The sequence below is a fragment of the Pseudorca crassidens genome, chromosome 17 (assembly GCF_039906515.1).
Source record: "Pseudorca crassidens isolate mPseCra1 chromosome 17, mPseCra1.hap1, whole genome shotgun sequence".
NCBI classification, from domain to species: Eukaryota; Metazoa; Chordata; class Mammalia; order Artiodactyla; family Delphinidae; genus Pseudorca; species Pseudorca crassidens.
Window position 1 is genome coordinate 72,891,425 of NC_090312.1, and position 14,448 is coordinate 72,905,872.

The following is a 14,448-nucleotide window of genomic DNA, read 5'->3' on the forward strand; positions in this document are numbered from 1 at the left end:
TCCTAAATGATGCATCCTAAAGAAACCTGTTTTACAACCTAAATTTTTTAAAGCTCAGTATCATGTGTTAGTTTAAAACCAGTTTTAAACTTTGCTTTCAGTAACTTTGTGCACTAACTATAAAAACGATTTTAGGAGGGGGATACTAATGTGGTATGCTTTTTTGTATTATAGCTTTCCTAATTACATGTTATCATTTTAGGGGTTTAACAGTAATGTTTGAAATAATGAAAACTTATGGCCACACTTATGAAAAACACTGGTGGCAGGATTTATTTAGAATTGTTTTCAGAATCTTCGACAACATGAAATTGCCAGAACAGCAGACAGAGGTAAGAGAACATGAGGTTTTCATTTAACACAGTGATGTCAGAAGGTGCTTTTCTTCCCTAATACATTTTGGTATTTCAGATTTAAGCACAGTGAACAGAAAAAAATCCTAGAAATTTTTTCTTTAAGGCATTGTAATATAGTAGTAAGTCTTTATAAACAGTGCAATTTGGGGATAGAAGTGAGTTAATGAACTGGATTTTGTTTTCAGTGTTTTTGTTGAACTTCCAGTGTCTTTTCCTCATTTAAATGTTGTCACAAGTAAAACATCAGTAGCCCTCCTTAGTATTCGTAGGGCTTCTTACTCTGAATTAGAGAAGGAACGCGTGGTTATTTATTTATTTATTTCAAAGTCTCTTAACTACAGTCCAGTTACAGTATGTGTTTCAGTAAGTGTGGGAAAGAACATCAGGTCTCCGTGTTTTGTCCCATATAGTGTATTAAATGCAAATTTGGGGCCTCTCTGACCTGCACAAAATTTTATTTTAGATCTACAGGTAGACTCTTAAAACATTTTATAAAGTGGACTAAGTAGACATATGTTTATGCCCTGGCACAAAACCATGTATAAAAATTAGTCCAGGGCTTCCCTGGTGGTGCAGTGTTTGAGAGTCTGCCTGCCAATGCAGGGGACACGGGTTCGTGCCCCGGTCCGGGAAGATCCCACATGCCGCGGAGCGGCTGGGCCCATGAGCCATGGCCGCTGAGCCTGCGTGTCTGGAGCCTGTGCTCCGCAACGGGAGAGGCCACAACGGTGAGAGGCCCGCATACCGCAAAAAAAATAATAAAAATAAAAAAAATTAGTCCAGATTAGTCCATTTGAGAAAAATAAAGAAATTCTTACACTTCCCCCCTTTTTGGGAGGCTGTGTGGGGTCTTTGCTGCTGCGCGGGCTTTCTCTAAGTATGACAAGTGGGGACTGCTCCTCGTTGCTGTGTGCAGGCTTCTCTTGTGGAGCACCAGCTCTAGGCGCGTGAGCTCCAGTAGTTGTGATGTGTGGGCTCAGTAGTTGTGGCTCACGGGCTCTAGAACGCAGGCTCAGTAGTTGTGGCGCACGGGCTTACTTGCTCCGCAGCATGTGGGATCTTCCTGAACCAGGGCTCGAACCTGTGTCCCCTTCATTGGCAGGCGGATTCTTAACGACTGCACCACCAGGGAAGTCCCCTACTTATACCCATTTTATTTTAAACCTATGCTAACCCACTTGGATAAATTCTTACCATTGCCTTCCTCTATTTTTCTTCCACGTTCTGTCATATTCTGGAGCAAGACCAACTGTTGTTATTAGTGTCAATTGTTTGAAAAGTCATAGCGTTAATAGCCAGACAATGCAGTGTTTTTTTAATAAAACAGTGCAGAAAATAGTTATTTTATATGCAGATGGCTAAGGGATAATGAAGAGAAATAGATCAGATATAAAGTTGAGGTGAATGTCACATTCAAGGAGTTAAGTGCTCTGAAAGGAACCTACAGGCTTACGTTTTAAATATGCAAACATATTTCTTTGAAATTCTAGTAGTTGATGAATGGCCTGACCTTCATTTAATGACCGTCTCCCCTGTAGAAAGCTGAGTGGATGACAACGACATGTAATCATGCGCTTTATGCTATCTGCGATGTGTTCACCCAGTATTTAGAAGTACTCAGTGATGTACTTTTGGATGACATTTTTGCCCAGCTCTACTGGTGTGTGCAGCAAGGTAGGTCTGTACCAGATAAGTGACACAACGTGTTAAATGTGACCCTAGTAATACACAAATGAATTGCTCTTTTCTCTTCTAGACAATGAGCAGTTAGCACGATCTGGTACGAACTGCTTAGAGAACGTTGTTATTCTGAATGGTGAAAAATTTACCCTAGAAATCTGGGATAAAACTTGTAACTGCACACTGGACATCTTCAAAACCACAATTCCACATGCGTAAGAAGATTTTATACAACTTTAAATTTGTATATTGAATGATGGACGTAAAAGGTTTGATAGTAATTAGTGATTTCTCATAACAGAAATCCTTTTTAAAATATCTCAGTGTTCTTTGAATTTGTGTTTATTGCAAATCAGACTCCTATAAAACCATAACAAATACATGAATTAAATTTTTTATATACCCAAACTTTTAGTCTGATCATTTAAAATTTGGGTCATAATGAAGTGATTTAATAAGATTTTATTCATCCAGATTAAACCAAGCAGTGGTTCTGAATTGAAAAAAAGAAAATCTCAGCATTTGTTTTAGTTACTGTAAATGTAATAATCTAAGGAAAATTTATTGTATTTTGTATTACAATATTGTAAATACTGTATTTTACGGTTAATTATCTTTTTCTAAGGGATGCGTTTGGAATTGAATTGTAGTGGCGTTTTTACTGATTGGGAAATTAAGACATAGTCTTGCTAAATGACTTGGTGGCGCCTGGATCATTTGTAGGACACCTTGAACTTGCTTCCCAGCTCGTTTCATTTCAAAACACGTTGGATGCGATGTGGTGCACACTCTCAGTGACTGGTGTGATTTTGGTGTTTTAAAGGCTCTTGACCTGGCGTCCTGCTTCTGGAGAAGCTGCTCCCACACCTCCGTCTCCTGTGAGTGAAAAGCAACTGGTAAGTTTTAACAAATAAAGCATATATTAAATTACTTAACTATTTGTGGTAAGTATTCTGCCATGGGGCAGATTCTTTTTATGAGCCCAGCTCTTTTAAAAAGATGTCGTAAAATATAGATGGTCTTGAGACAGAGTAAAATGATTCTGAGAGCGCAAGAGGCAGGTACCAGTTTACATAAGGATTTACATACCAAGCTGAAGGTATTATTGGATGTTATTTTATTTAAACTTTCAACTTTGATATAATTTCACCTTAGAGAAAAGTTACAAAAGCAGTTTAAAGAATTCTGATAGACCCTTCATGCAGCTTATTTGTTTCCTAGATCTGCCGTAACAAATTACTACAAGCTTAGTGGCTTAAAACAACAGAAATTCATTCTGTCACGGCTCTGGAGGCCAGAGGTCCAAACTCAAGGCATCAGCAGGGCCACATTCCCTCCCAGGGGGTTAAGGGAGAACCCTTCTTTGCTTCCTCTAGCTTCTAGTGGCTGCTGACAGCCCCTGGCCTTCTTGGCTTGTACACACATCCCTCCATCTTAACGTAGCTGTGTAAAGCCAAATCTCTCCCTCCTTCCTCCTTTAGGACACTAGTCATTAGATGTAGGGTCCTCCCCGAATTCAGAATGATCTCTTCTCAAGATCCGTAACTTTAAAGACTCTGTTTTCATGTAGCCTTCACAAGTACCAAAGGTTAGGACTTGGACTTACCTTTTTGGGGCCACTGTTTAACCCATTATCTACCCTCTGGTGCCCCAAAATACATGTCTGTCTTTCGGGCAAAGTCGTTTATGCCATCCCAACATCCCCGGAGTCTCAACTTAGTGTAGCATCAACACCAAGTCCAAAATGTCATGTAAATATCATCTTATCAAAAGTCCCAAATCTCATCATCTAAGTCATCTAAATCAGGTATGTGGTCTATTCTGGAGCAAAATTTCTCTCTATTTGTGGACCTGTGAACCTGTAGAACAGATTAACTGCTGCAAAATACAGTGGTGGGCAAGCATAGGGTAAACATTCTCATTCCAGAAGGGAAGCTTGGAAGGAGTAAAAGGGTCACTGTTCCTAATCAAGTTCAAAACCCAGGAGGACAGATTCATAAGTTTCAAGGCCTGAGGGTAATTTCTGTAGCTTGGTGCCCTGCCCTGCCCTCCAGGCCCATGGCTTCTCCCTCGGGTGCTTCGGCTTTGCCCTCTGAACCATTCCTCACTTACGAGTTTCACTTTCCACCCAGTAGTACAACACAATTCAGCCAAGGTTTCTGCAACTTATGACAAGGATCACCATCCTTCCAGCAGCCAATAACACGTTCCTGATTTCCTTCTGAGATCTCACCAGAAACACCTTTTTTTTCAAATAAAGTTATTTATTTATGTATTTATTTTGGCTTCGTTGGGTCTTAGTTGCTGTGTGTGGGCTCTCTCTAGTTGTGGTGAGCAGGGGCTACTCTTCACTGCGGTGCCCGGGTTTCACATTGCACTGGCTTCTCTTGTCACGGAGCACAGGCTCTAGGCACGTGGGCTTCAGTAGTTATGGAGCGCAGGCTCAGTAGTTGTGGCTCACGGGTTCTAGAGCACAGGCTTAGTAGTTGTGGTTCACAGGCTTAATTGCTCTGCAGTGTGTGGAATCTTCCTGGACCAGGGCTCGAACCTGTGTCCCCTGCATTGGCAGGTGGATTCTTAACCACTGCGCCCCCAGGGAAGCCCCAGAAGCATCTTTAATGTTCATATTTCTATCAGTGTTCTAGTCATGACCGTGTGTGTGTGTGTGTGTGGTGTGTGTGTATGTGTGTGTGTGTGTGTGTGGTGTGTGTGTGTGTGTGTGGTGTGTGTGTGTGGTGTGTGTGTGGTGTGTGTGTGTGTGTGGTGTGTGTGTGTGTGTGTGTGTGTGTGTGTGTGTGTGTGTGTGTGTGTGTGTGTTCTTTAGGATGATAGAAGCTTTCTCTACCAGGCATCTCACTTCCTTCTGAATCCTCACCAGAATTGAGTTTAACATCCATATTTCTACCAACAGTCTCTTCAGGTCAGTTTAGGTTTTTTTCTATTGTACGCCTCAAAACTCTTCTAGCCTCTACCATTACCCAATTCCAAAGCCATTTCCACATTTTTAGGTCTTTGTTATGGCCACACCCACTTCATGGTACCAAAATCTGTATCAGTGTTCTCCAGTTCCAGAGAAATGGAGCCAGTAGGAGATAACCTGCACCTATGTGTGTCCATATTTGTCTATACGTGTGTGTGTGTGTGTGTGTGTAATATATGTATGTATACGTATCCCTATGTGTTTTTTCCCCTTAATTTCAAGGAATTGGCTTAAGCAGGTGTGAGGGCTGGCAAGGTTGGAATGTGTAGGGCAGGTGGGCAGGCTGGGAGCTCTTGGGCAGCTGTAGTCCAGGCAGAACTTCTTCAGGGAAATGTCAGTTTTGCCCTTGAGGCCTTTTAACTCATGGGATGAGACTTGACCCATATTATTGAGGATAATCTCCTTTACTTACAATCATAACTGTAAATGTTCACCACATCTACAAAATACCTTCACAGAGACACTTGAAATAGTGTTTAATTGAATAACTGGTTACTATAGCCCAGCCAAATTGATGCATGGAACTGACCATCACAGCAGGTTTCTCGAAGTGTTATCACTGTACTACAGTTTGCTTTCTTATTTCCACCCTCCCTCTTCTTCTCTCACTCTCCCACCTCCCTACATACATTTTTCTGGATTCTTTGAAAATAATTTGAAAATAACACACCCTTTTTTCCCTAAAACGTTTAGTGTGTTTTCTATAAAATAAATATATATAGTCACGGTGCAGTTAACAAAATAGGGAATTACTATTGAAACAATACTGTAATCTGGCTTTATTCAGATTTCTGCTGTTCTCCCACTAATGTTAATTGAATTTTAAACCCAGGAAGCCAGAGGTAGCAAATCTATGCCCACTGACCTGATCTGTCCCCCAGAACTTTTTAATTTCTTAACTAATTGTCAGTGGCTAAAACTTAGGTCTCACAGAAGAGCACCACTCTGAACGTGTCTTGAGAACTGTGACATCTGGCACGTCGGGCCCGCATTGCTCCATGACCCTGATCCGCCGGAGCTGTTCGTTCATCACAGACTCCACCGCTTATGACATCCTGTTTCCAGCCCAGGATGAACTTGCTCTCATTTTTGTTCTTCTTAGATTTGGCGCACTCCCTGCTTGCTCTGTGGGCTTTTGTTTTTGCTCCCTCTGCTGTATAGTGTAGTAGTTTGCAGGGTGGGCTGTGATGCCAGACCCCAGAGCAAATCATGGCTCTGCACTGACTAGCCCTGCAGCCTCAGCAAATTACTTAACCTCATGTTAAAGTGAGTCTTGTGGTGGGAGGTAGATCTGGTGCTGCACATGAAGTCGTCAGAACAGCGTGTGCCGGGGGGCGCGCTCGGCGACTCTGCCTGCTGCCGGGCCGAGGCGGTGGGCCCAGTGGTGCCCCTCGAGGCTGCTCAGTCTCTTCCTTGGCTCCATCCGGGAGCTGCAGCTGCCCTGGCTCTGCATCTGGTCTCCTGCTGGAACCAAGTAAAGCTAAGAGTAGTAATGTCAGCTACCATATATCGTCTGATACCTCTAGTGTCAAAGGCTTGCTAAGTGTTAAGGATTTACTGCCAAATCCTTAACAACCTGCAAGGAAAGTGTCATCTCCATTTTCAGATTTCAGATCAGAAAACCTCGGCTCCGGAAGATCCATTGCTTTCCCAAAGGTGACGCATAGCTGGAGCCAGGTTCTGGAGTGGCTCTGTTGGACTTGAACCTCAGCTTCTCTCCATGCTCTGCTCTCCTAGTTGGTCACCTTCTCACTGACCTTTCTGGTTGCTGGTTTCTTGGGTGACAACATCCTTCCCTAAATGCACCCCTACAAAGCTCTCCTGGGCTCAGCCTACACAAAGCTCGCAGAAACCCCTGTCCACCATGTGTGTTTCTGTTTCGATTTCATGACAATTCATGGGTATTGCTGACAAGTTTTTCCACAGAGTGAAGCTTATTAGCATTTCTCTCTGTTGCTGTTGGGTGGTGTCAGGCTTGATCTCAGTGAAGGTCAGAAAGGAAGCTTTTCTCTAAAAGATTATCAGCTCTTATCCATGTGCAGGTAATATGAAATAACTTACACAGTATGTCCATAATTGCAGTGTGTACAATGTGATTTTCATAGGGACACGACGTAATTTTTTAAAAAACAGTGTAATAGAAGCTATTTTCATCGTTAAGCTTTATTCATTGTACTTAAAATGAATTTTTTTACTTTATTAGGATACGATATCGCAGAAATCTGTAGATATTCATGATTCTATTCAGCCAAGATCTGCAGATAATAGACAGCAAGCCCCACCGGCTTCTGTCTCTGCTGTGAATGAGGAAGTCAGCAAAATTAAGCCCGCAGCAAGTGAGTTATTTCTCTTAATAAAAGTAAATTGTGTATTTTGTTTTATGTAGGCAAGATATGAAAGTTTTGCTTTTACTTTTATTAACAAACACATACTGTAATTGTGTGGTCACTTCCTTACTGTGTTTGCTCCAACTTGGACAAACCCCCGGCAGATGGTCAGGCACTCTGCTGACACCTACAAGACCAGTTTTTTTCTGCAGTGCTTTCAGCTGCTGTCTGTTTGAAGCACGTGGGTCTTGAGAGGAGAGAGGGAGTGGCCAGGGCATGGAGCGAGCCCTCTGAGCACTCCGCTGCCCCCAGCCTCTGTCTCCTCTGCCCCTCCCCTCCCCTTCTTTAGTTCTTTTCACAAAGAAGGGGAATCCCTTCTGATTTTTACTAAATTGGTTCACAGAGGAAAGAGGACCTCCTCCCTAGAGGAAAACAGGACAACTTCAATAGCTTTTTAAATTGAGGGGAAATTCACATAACAAAAGTAACCGTTTTCCTTAAAGTGAACAGTTTGGCGGCATTTAGTGCATTCCCCATGTTGTGCAGTCACCACTTCTATCTGGTTCCAAAACATTCACCCCAAAAGAAACCCCATAACCGTTATGCTGTTGCCCCTCTTCTCCTCTTGCCCAGCCCCTAGCAACGTCCAGTCTGCTTTCTGTGTCTATGGAGTTGTACATTCTGCACATTTCATATAAATGGAATCATACAGTGTGACTTTTTATGTCTGGCTTTTATTTAATATAATGTTTCCAAGGTACATCCACAGTGTAAAATGGATCAGCAGTTCATTCCTTTTTATAGCTAATTGTCCTGTGTATGGATACACCACATTTTGTTTATCCTTTTATCTGCTGGTGGACATTTGGGTTTGTCGCCCCTTTTAGTTATAACGAATAATGCTACTGTGAATCTCTGTGTACAAGTGTTGTTTGATTACCTGTTTTTAATTCTTTTGGGTGTATACATAGGAGCGGACTTGCTGGGTCATAAGATAATTCTGTGAGGAACCCCTAAGATGTGTTCTGCAGTGGCTGCACCATTTTGTATTCCTACCAGCAATTCCATTTTTTCCACATCCTCACACACGTTTCCTCACAGACATTTCTGTTTTCTTTTTAATAATAGCCATTCTAGTGGGTATAAAGTGTCGTCTCATTGTGGTTTTACTCTGCATTTCCCTAATGATTAATGATGTTGAGTATTTTTTCATGTGCTTATTGGCCATTTGCATATCTCCTTTAGAGAAATATTTATTCATGTCCTTTGCTTATTTTTAATTGGGTTGTTTGTTTTTTTGTTGTTAAGAGCTTCTTACGTACTCTGGGTGCTACACCCATGTCAGATATATGATTTGCAAATATTTATATTCTCCCATTCTGAAGGTCATCTTTTTACTTCTTATTGATAATAATTCTGTGATGTACAAAAGTTTAAATTTTGATGAAGTTCCATGTATCTGTTGCTTATGCTTTTGGTGTCATAGTTAGGAATCCACAGGCAAAGCTACGGTCGTAGAGATTTTCCCCAGGGTTTTCTCCTAAGAGCCTTATACTTGTAGCTCTTACGTTTAGGTAATCGATCCCTTTGCAGTTAATTTTTTTCAGGGAATTTTTATTAATCCTAGGTGTTTACATTTGTTTTTGAGGGACGACAGATTTGGTGTCCTCCTTGAAAGGAGCCTCCAGCTTCAGTCGCCGTGTCTTGCTTCTCAGAAGGGAGACAGGTGGCGATGAGCGGCCTGTGTTCATTTTTCATTCCTGGGCTTTGGAGCACAGCTGTTAGGGTCCCTCACAGCTTTGGTCTGCCCTGGAAGGTGCCGTGAGGACACAGCTTTATCTCTCCCTCAGCCCCAAGACTGAACTTACATACACTTCGCTTTTTAAGGGAAGGACATAGTCGGCAAGTTTTTACTTGCCTGATCTGGGAACATCCCTTGAACGGAGTGAAGAGCGCTGCTCCCCTGCCCTTCTGACCTGAGGGCTCGCATTTCCTTCCTTGTGCCACCCCCTCAAGGTCCTTGAGGAAGAGTTCACTGTGTCCCATGAGCCCTTCCCTTCGCTCAGGGGACATTGTGGTTGCTGTGCCTGTGGGGAGGTGTCGCCGTGACCCTGTGCAAGGGGCAGCTGCCTCGTTCCTTCTTCATGCGCAGAAACCACCGCTGCCCCAGCTGGGCTCTGCCCAGTGCCCGCCGTCCCCCTTGTTTGTCCTTGCTCAGCTCTGCCCCCGTCCTTTGGTGACCCAGTGAAATGGTCGCCTAATATGACCCTTGGCACTGTCAACCCTTGTGAACGAAATTTGTTCAAATAGGTACTGTCCCCCAAACATGCAGTTGGTCGTTGCTGATGAGACCAAGTTCCTCCTGAAGTTCTGAAAGGACCCCGGGAGGCATGGAGAGCTCTGAGCTCCCCAGCCGACAGCTCTGAATGCCCGCCCAGCTGACACTGGAGCTGAGGAGGACGCGTCTCCTTAGGCGCCAGCCCCTCCCGAGCGTCCCCGCGAGTCCAGGCGCGCGGCCAGGATGCCCTGCCCCCGGGACTGGGGGTGTCTTGGATTTCTTATATTCTTTGACTTGAGATCTGGTACTAAGAACTAAATGTTCAGTACATCAGCATTTCTGAAAACTCTCTGGAAAGGAGGCGTTATGACCTAAATAAGAATAAATTTAAGCAAGTTGTTTTGCTATCTCCCCCAAATCCCTAAAACCTGAATTTAACTTGTAGAAATTGGGGAATTCCCTGGAAGTCCAGTGGTTAGGACTCGGCGCTTTCACTGCCGTGGCCCGGGTTCAGTCCCTGGTCGGGAAATTAAGATCCCGCACGGCCCAAAACAAAACAAAACTAACTTCTTGAAATTGGGGTCAGAAAAGGGAGTTTTTAATAATAGCAAAGTGGGAAAAAACTGAAGGACTGTCCAGTCAGTCGTCCAGTGCTGGAGCCGCTGCCCTGAGGCCGATGGACAGGCAGCGCCCTCGCCGTGGGCGGCTGTGCAGGTCCCCAAGAGCCACCCTGAGAACCGACCTTGGGGCTGGGCCAGCGCCGCTGGGTCTCGCAGCTCCTCAGCTGTTGAGTCGTTGTTCTGAGCCTTGCATTTATTTCTACGTTTGCTTACCCGATGGCCAGTGAAGTGGAAACCCTTCCGTGATCATGTCTCTCCTTAAGGAAACGGCCCATCGAGCGCAGTCGTTCAGGCCAGAGGGACGCAGTGCCTGAGCACCGGTTACTTCCAGTGTGCTTACTTTTATGGTCACGCACTTAGCGGAACTCTTCATAGACTTCTGTGCTTATGAATCCCTTTGGAAACATGGGGTCATTTTAGCTACAGCTACCCACCTGGATCCAAAGAAAACATGTGCTCTGGTTGACCCACAGTATCGTCCCAGTGGTCAGAATTCTTGTCTGCCCCTCGCTTCCTGCCTCACAGATCTAGTTCCCGTTGTCTTCTTCTGGTTGAGGTTTTTATATTACCTCTAGTTAAAGGTCAAACTTGGGTTTACAGTAAATGCTATTAAAATTGTAGCTTTTAATCCATTTGATACATTTTATTGAGGAATAATCTAAGTCTTAAAATTTGTAGTGGAACCTTCTTGAACATATTCACTGTTCTAAGTCATTTTGAATATTTTTGTTTACTTAAAAAGGTAATTTTCTAAGGCTTTTCTAAATATCGATTAAATGAAGCTTTTACTGAGTAGTGCTTATGTGCAGAAGCAGGCTGTCCTCAGTGTGATGTGTGCAGGTTACCTTCATACGTGTTAATGTTTCCTTAGCATTGTAATGTCATAGAAATTATAAAGGATTCAAAATAATTTTTGTTTGCATGTGCATTGGGGTGGGTTTCCTCACAGAATTTCCAGAACAAAAATTGTTTGCCGCCCTGTTGATTAAATGTGTTGTGCAGCTGGAACTCATCCAGACCATCGACAGCATCGTGTTCTTTCCTGCCACAAGTAAGAAGGAGGACGCGGAAAACTTAGCCGCAGCGCAGGTGAGCGGGTGCGAGGGCCACTGCTTGTTGTTGAATGGGGAGTTAGCGCCACAGCCTGGGCTTCAGAGCACAGGTCAAGCTAGAGACCACAGCCACATAGATGTCCTTTTAAACCGTGGGACTGACGAAGTGGACAGAGCCGGGAGGAGGGTCAGGGACCGAGCCTGGGGGCCTCTGTGGTTTAGAGCTCCAGGTGATGAGGCAGGTTCTTGTCCTCTTGCCTAAAGACAAGAGCCAGGGAGGCCAGGGGAGGCCGGGAGAAAGCGCTGCCCTGCAAGTCAGGTGAGGAGGGTGTTCTGAGAAGAAGGGTGTGATCAGCCCTGTCAGGTGTTCCGTAGAGCAGGTGAGAAGCCACCCGACAGTTGCCCTAGAGAATTGCTCCAGCAATTTGGTGGACTTTGGTTGACCTTGACGTTGTGTTTAATTGTAATGTTGATACAAAAGCATTATTAAAATGGGTACAAGAGAAGAGAGGAATTGCAGACGGCAGATATCCATAAGTCTGTCAAGGAGTTCTGCTGTTAAGAGAGGGTACAGAGAAATGGACTAATCGCGGGGGGAGGATGAGGGGCTCAAGAGAAGGGTTTGCTTTGTTTTGTCACTAAGGTTGGCAGTATGGCAGCCTGGAAAACTCTCCTCCGGGAGAGAGAGAGAGAGACAGTGCAGAAGAGGGAGGGACAGTTGCTAGAGCGTCTTTCAGAGCGAATGGAGGGGCACCTGGCGCAGAGTCCTGGGGGCGCCTGGAATAAGCAGCACAGACAGTTCGCGATGGTAACAGGAGGGCACGCAAAGTGGGTGGGTTAGAAAGTCTCGGCAGGTTGGTCTGTCTGGTGGCCGGAGTCTGTGGGAGATTCTTCTGTTTTCTCACTGAGATAGGAAGCAAAGTCATACATCTACCAGGTGAGGCTGGGAAGAAAGTTTTAGGTCCTTGAGGAGAGAAGAGAAAAACACGAGTGAGGGGTTCAGCAGAGTGGGCTAGGGGGGTGTGGAGGCATTGCAGGGCAGCACCCGGAGCCCCTGGATCTAAAGGGAAAGCCCGCTCTTCTCCAGTCTTGCGTATTGTGCGGTACAACGGAGTAGGCGGTTTTGCCAGCCAGTTACTAAAAAGAGGAGGTGAGGGGTTTATGCACGAGAATATTTATACTCACAGTCCCTGGCCTCAAACTGGTGAAGAGAAGCGAGGACGTGGGGAGGGCGAGGAAGGGGCCGGGGTCCAGGTCGGTGGGTGCAGAGCTCTGGGGTCAGGAACTGTGGGGAGGGAGCTGAAGACATCGGAGGCGACTAGGATGCACAGAATGAAGCTTCCGGAAATTTAATAGCAAAAGGTGGACGTTTTCTGTTGAGGCAGCACAGATTAAGTTCTGTGGCTTGCTCATAAACGGGTCTTCGGGGAGCCCTGAGTTCTAAATTCACTGACCTCTGTGACGGGGTGCGTGTGCTGCGGTGGTTTGTTTCCCGAAGAGAGACGCTGTGGACTTTGACGTTCGAGTTGATACTCAGGACCAAGGAATGTATCGCTTTCTAACATCGCAACAACTCTTCAAGCTGCTGGACTGCTTGTTGGAGTCACACAGATTTGCAAAAGCATTTAACTCCAACAATGACCAGAGGACGGCTCTGTGGAAGGCGGGTAAGCTGTGGATGGGGTCCCCTGCCTGCCCAGTGAACCGCGCCACCGTACCACAGGCCTTTCTCTGGTTTATAAAAAGCCAGATAGCTGCCTGGGTAGATTGGTCTCCCCTGTGTTTAGCCAAACTGTTAAGTGACTGATTTTCAAACTGTCTTTCGTCTTGTTTACCCAGTCTGGGCCTTCCTGTCGACACCGGCTGCATGCTACAAGCTGCCCTTTCCTGAGGCCAGACCTCAGAAGGGAAGTGCAGGGCTTTGAAGTGGGAGGTAGATTTGTTTTTGAACAAGTTGGAAATTTTAAGTAAAAAACAAGCTTTATAATAATTTTACTGACATAGCTAATTTTTTATTTAAGAAATACTTACTTAGTACCTATTAGGTGCAAAACGGTGCCAGAGAGTGAGAGGCTGCAGAACATGCAGAAAACAGAAGGAAGCTGCCCTTCCTTAAACAACAAACTCTTCTGACAGTGTTGGGTGCCTTACATTTGCGTGATTTATTTTATGCCCAGTGTCTCTCTAGCTCCTCATTAAACCCACCCAGGCTTTGTTCATTCTCCTCCGTTCACAACCTCACTTCTGTAAGGAGTCGTCTATACTTATCTTTTCCCCTTTATTCAACCCAAGTTGTGGCCACCGTTCAGCTGGGACTGTTCCTGCCAAGGTCACCAGGCTCTTCACTTCCCCAGGCCCTCCCTGTCCCCCGCTTCCCCCTTCCCCCTCCCCGGGCTGCTCACCTTTGGCCCATTCTCCCCATTGCCGGGGTGTAGCCTGCGCAGGGTGCCCGGAGCTGAAGTGTGTCTCGTTTGAAGAGTTGTGCCTTCCCAGGCAAAGCTGTTCTGTATCTCGGGTCCCCAGCTTGAGGGGAGGGAGTTCTAAACCCAAAAGTACCCGACTAGGCACCTCCCCCCACCCCCGCACAGGTATCAGTGCCTTCTCCGTGTGACCCTGTCCCCGTGGAGGGCACGAGGCCTGGGCGCCACGGCTGGACGCACATGGGCTCCACGCAGGCTGTTTTGCCTCCACGTGAGATGCGTCTCCTCCCGCTAACGCGGCCCTTCCCCCTTCTGCAGGCTTCAAGGGCAAATCCAAACCCAACCTTCTGAAGCAGGAGACAAGCAGCCTGGCCTGTGGGCTGCGCATTCTATTCCGGATGTACATGGATGAGAGCCGGGCCAGCGCCTGGGAGGAGGTCCAGCAGAGGCTTTTAAAGTAAGACTCGGGGCTGGGTTCCTGGCTTTGGCCCACGCGGCTCGGTTCAGAGCGGGAAGGGCCGCGCGGTGTGTGTGGGACGGGGATGGGGATGGACACACAACACCGAGTCCACAGCCCTGCCCGGCTTGGGGCCTGAGGAGGAGATTGTGGAACTTAAACAGTCTTACAGACAAACGTGCTCTCACACAGTTGGTGAGATGCAAGCAAATTACGTCTGTTTTTGCTGCTACAGGACAAAGGAGCAAGTTCTGTGTCTTAAAATTTTCAAATGCTGT

General features: G+C 45.5%; 1 protein-coding gene across 2 annotated transcripts in view; it reads left to right on the plus strand.

The window, feature by feature from the left end:
* Nucleotides 1-14,448, plus strand: part of ARFGEF1 (ADP ribosylation factor guanine nucleotide exchange factor 1) — a 138,599-nt gene that overhangs the window by 119,914 nt on the left and 4,237 nt on the right. The window contains exons 30-37 of one of the 2 annotated variants that reach the window (XM_067712138.1): nucleotides 203-332; nucleotides 1,895-2,030; nucleotides 2,113-2,251; nucleotides 2,860-2,932; nucleotides 7,220-7,352; nucleotides 11,191-11,330; nucleotides 12,792-12,960; nucleotides 14,032-14,170. In XM_067712138.1, the coding sequence (XP_067568239.1) occupies nucleotides 203-332; nucleotides 1,895-2,030; nucleotides 2,113-2,251; nucleotides 2,860-2,932; nucleotides 7,220-7,352; nucleotides 11,191-11,330; nucleotides 12,792-12,960; nucleotides 14,032-14,170 (1,059 nt within the window). Of the gene's footprint in view, nucleotides 1-202; nucleotides 333-1,894; nucleotides 2,031-2,112; nucleotides 2,252-2,859; nucleotides 2,933-7,219; nucleotides 7,353-11,190; nucleotides 11,331-12,791; nucleotides 12,961-14,031; nucleotides 14,171-14,448 lie in introns of those variants that run through there. The other variant, XM_067712139.1, reaches the window with a different exon arrangement.